The sequence below is a fragment of the Nanorana parkeri genome, unplaced genomic scaffold, assembly GCF_000935625.1.
Source record: "Nanorana parkeri isolate BGI_ZX_2015 unplaced genomic scaffold, ASM93562v1 scaffold1760, whole genome shotgun sequence".
Taxonomy (NCBI): Eukaryota; Metazoa; Chordata; class Amphibia; order Anura; family Dicroglossidae; genus Nanorana; species Nanorana parkeri.
This window is the reverse complement of record NW_017308028.1, coordinates 188898-192951: the sequence shown is the minus strand read 5'-3', so window position 1 is coordinate 192951 and position 4054 is coordinate 188898. Positions and strand designations below refer to the sequence as shown.

Here is a 4054-nt window from a genome sequence, read left to right as displayed (position 1 = left end):
GTACATCTTACGTGGAGGAACCCCGAGTAGATGATGGGACTCAAGGAGGCCCATACCAGGCAGTGGTGCAACAATACCAGGCGGCCGCAATGGGGCCCGGGGCACATCTAGGGTTGCCACCTTTTCTTCAAGCGAAACCCGAACACTCTAGAGACGCGCAGACATTTTTTGGGGAGAATTAGTCGTGGCTTATTCATATCTAAATAGCGCCGCCTATTCATATGTAAATATTACAGGTGAGACTGCAACCTATCTTAATTTTGTAAGGGGCAACCTATCTTAATTTTGGTTGCCCCTGTCTGCCTAGCGTCTTGTGTCCGGGTTTCTGCTGCCATGAAACCCGGGCAGAGCATTCAAAACCCGAACTGTCCGGGTGAATCCTGGACAGGTGGCAACCCTAGGCACATGGGGGCCCGGCCAGGACATCCCTGATGCCGTTCAGGTCACCTGGGTCGTCGCCATGGCATCTCAGGCTGGTGGCTGTCATTGGCGGCTGTGAAGAGGTACGCGCCGCTGTTCAGTGATCTGTGCAGCGGCGCGTTCCTCTCCACGGCCGCTGCTGAGTCAGTGAGAGCCAGCAGCGGCGGTGGAGGTGGCTGGGCCCAGCAGTGGTGGAGGAGGGGGCGGGGCCCGGGGGGGGGGCAGCAGAGGAGGAGGCGGGGCCCGGTGACGGAGGAGGAGGCGGGCCCGGCGACGGAGGAGGAAACGGGGCCCATCAGCAACCGTGGAGGAAGAGGAGGCGGACAGGTAAGGGGTGTGACCAGCCCACCTGAGGCCCTGCAGAGCCCACCATGATCTTTAATTCCCCATGACATGGGCCCGATCTGGTACCGGTCTCATAAATCTGGGCATCCCATGGCTTCTTATAAAGTCCTTACCTGGAATGGGTAAGGGAATCGTTCTATGATAGAAATCTGTTCGGTGTCTGCAAATTCTTCTCTGTGCTTCAAAGAAAAAAAATATTAGCTCTTAAGTGATAAGAACAAAATTCAGAGTATTCAGAAATGCAAAATGTGATGTGCGGGCCAAATAAATAATATCATCATCAATATACAGAGGTTACCCCGACAGTACCTGTATGATTCAATTGCACACTAAAAAATAAATATAAATATATATACACTATATTGCCAAAAGTATTGAGCCCCTCCCCCTCCAAATAATTGGATTCAGTTGGTCATCAATTTAGAGATACCCCAAAATACTGGCCCTAGAATTAGTGCTCTCACTCCGGCATGCGCGGCGATACCCAACATGTGTAGCGCGTTCGTCGTTATTCCACATATTCCTTGCTGTGATGATCAAGGGCCCGCTAACCTTTGCCCATAGGGTGTCGGTGCGCATAAAGTTCACTTACCAGTATTTGCCGTTCCGGCGGCGGGTTTTCCTCCGGCTCTACGCATTCCACACAGATCACCTTCTCTAAATCAACAAACCCCTTTTTACTTCCACGGCGCTGTAAATGAAAGAACACAACATAAAAAAAGTCAGTAGTAACACTTACGGGTCTTGTCCCGCCCCCCAACCTGTGACTGGACAGTGAAAGGAGAAGTAGCAGGCTGATGATTGTGTCTGCTAATGAATTCAGCTCTGCTATTGGCTGCTGTATTGGCAAGCAGTGACTAAGAGCCTGGGCGGAGAGATGCGTATGGCCCTTACATTCAGTCCGGTGAACCATCAGAACATCGTGACCCTGGCACGAAGATGGTCCCTTTGCTGAAGATCTATGACCTCCATAAACTTACTCCCCCCTCCCATACAGACCGCTGCAGAGAGACTACTGCTTCATCACAGAGGTCTCTGTGCAGCACTCGGACACGCCCCCTGTACGTCCTAACTAAGGAGTCTGTGACAGCGCGGCCTGTCTCCGCCCACACACCGCTCTGCCGAACTGTGATAGGCAGCTGACGTTGTGGGAGGAGAGACGCCGCCCGCTCACAGCGCTCACCTCCCTCAGCGCTCGTACGGCTGTCACTTTCTCTCTTCCCCGCTGGGACACATAGCAGCGCCCAGCGGGGAGGAAAGAAAGCAGGGAATGCGCCAATGTATCGGCAGGAAAATTGCACTATCTAATTTGTTTCGGCGGCCGATATATCGGTGTATCCCTAATCTTTATTTTCACACTGTAAAGTCCATAAAAGTAAGATCCAGTTACATGTTTCAGCCCTGCTGGGCCTTAGTCATAACATGCTAAGACTAAGGCCCAGCAGGGCTGAAACATGTAAGCGTGTGTTACTTTTACTTTACAGTACAACATGAAGATACGTTTGAAGAAGATTCCTTGCGTGTTGCCATCCAGCTGTAAACTGATGAGCGTCCATAGAAGGTGGATTTGTAGCTTTGCACCGTGGTGGCTAAGTGCGAGGTGTAACGGGAGGTCAGAGAGCTCTGCATCCCAGGACTGAAACATGAAGAACATACAATGCGGTCCAATCGTCCAGTCCCTACGTCACTGTAGGACATAGCGGCCGGTGGGAGAACGTTTCCGGAGGCCATAGATCTTCAGCCAAGTGACCAACTGAGTCCCTACCCATCGGAAAGGTAAGTATGGACACTTGACTTTTAACAGGAGCCAATTGTTGTTGTTTTTTTAATGACAGGGCCTCTTTAAAGGTTTCCTATTCAATTTTATTATTGATCTTTTAGTAATGTTTAATGATATAAACTGTAAATGATCATGAAGATCTGAAGATATCACCCAGGTGGTTGTCTACCTTACTAGATGGCCACCATGATGGAGCCTTCAGAGATGTTCCTGTGGTCACACACAGGCCCGGATTTCCCACTCTCTGGTGGCGGGGGGGGGGGGTCGTATTGTGGGGGAGGGGGATTTACTCTCCTGGCCTTGGGGCGGCAAGGAGAGTAAATCCGGCCCTGGTCACACGTGTCATGTCCTGTCCCCTGTAGCTCAATGGCCACGTTGTTCTTGACGCGTACGGGGCATGAAGTAATTTCTGGATGTGTGATTAACATGACCTTGTCATAGCTCAGCTCGGCATAGCCCGTGCTTGTGCTCGCTTGGTTTCGTTCATGAACATTGATTAGTAATAATGAGGCTTTTCATGGCTGGTGTTTGTTTATATCTGCTTTGAATATCTGTCTGTGCTCCTTTGTGCAGCCTTGCAAAATCATTGCTGACTTCACGTTGCCGTGGCAGCTGTTGGGTTCTCCACAGCACAGCCGTGCCAAGCTCCAGGAAAACATTTGTAGAGAAGAGAACGGCCCCCAAAAATACACGGGCTCATACACCCAACTGTGAGACTTGTGAAGGATCGGGAATTTTCGCATTCGTGAGTCACGTCATAAGTATCATCAGTACTACCAATATTTTAAACCCCCCTCTTTTGTCCCCACAGGTCCTCCTGAAGAAGTGGCCTCAAAACGCGTTGAGACGTTGGACTTTTGTTGACCAAATAAAAAGCTTGAATCCATCCGCGTATTATGGGGGCTTTTGTCACAATGTCCCGGCAATCCGTGCCGGATTTTCCCGTTGGTCCCTGGTGCTTGGCTGTCAGCCTATGGTGTTCCACAGGGCTGCACACCTCCTCTTCTATTCACCACTTCCTCACTTGTTGCCCTGCGTTGGAGCAACAACTCCTGTTGCGTTACGGGAGGGGGGCTGGGGGGTGCAAGTAGCTGTTCTTGCCTAGGGTGCAAAATAGTCCGGCCCTGCAGCAATAATAATACTGAGTGTAATGATATGTTATATATGATCACAAAGTAGGGAATGTTGTCTACAATTACTCTATCACCCTAATACAATCTTCTTCAGACTCTCGCTTCTTTACACTTTTTTTTGTAGAACTACAACCCTCAGCCATCCTATAAGGCGGAGCCACTCTAGGATATGTGACTGTATTAGACATACGGGGTTAATTTCAGTCTGCAGCGGAAGTTCAGAGGGCAATCCATCTACACTGATAAGATAGATGTGCAAATTCTTCTTCCTGCACAGAGGAGGATCTATTGTGAAGGATCTTGTGAAGTCCGGCCCTTCTATACCGGAAACCTCAGGCCCCCTCCTACCCCAGGCCCTTCAGGGTTTAACAGTCTC

General features: G+C 50.2%; 1 protein-coding gene across 1 annotated transcript in view; it reads right to left on the bottom strand.

Annotated features, from left to right (window-relative positions):
- BTK (Bruton tyrosine kinase) overlaps window positions 1-4054 on the bottom strand; it is a 29985-nt gene that overhangs the window by 21730 nt on the left and 4201 nt on the right. The window contains exons 2-3 of the mRNA XM_018571443.1: window positions 1358-1456; window positions 879-944 (exon numbers count right to left, since the gene is read on the bottom strand). Coding sequence (XP_018426945.1) covers window positions 879-944; window positions 1358-1456 — 165 coding nt within the window. The remainder of the gene's footprint in view (window positions 1-878; window positions 945-1357; window positions 1457-4054) is intronic.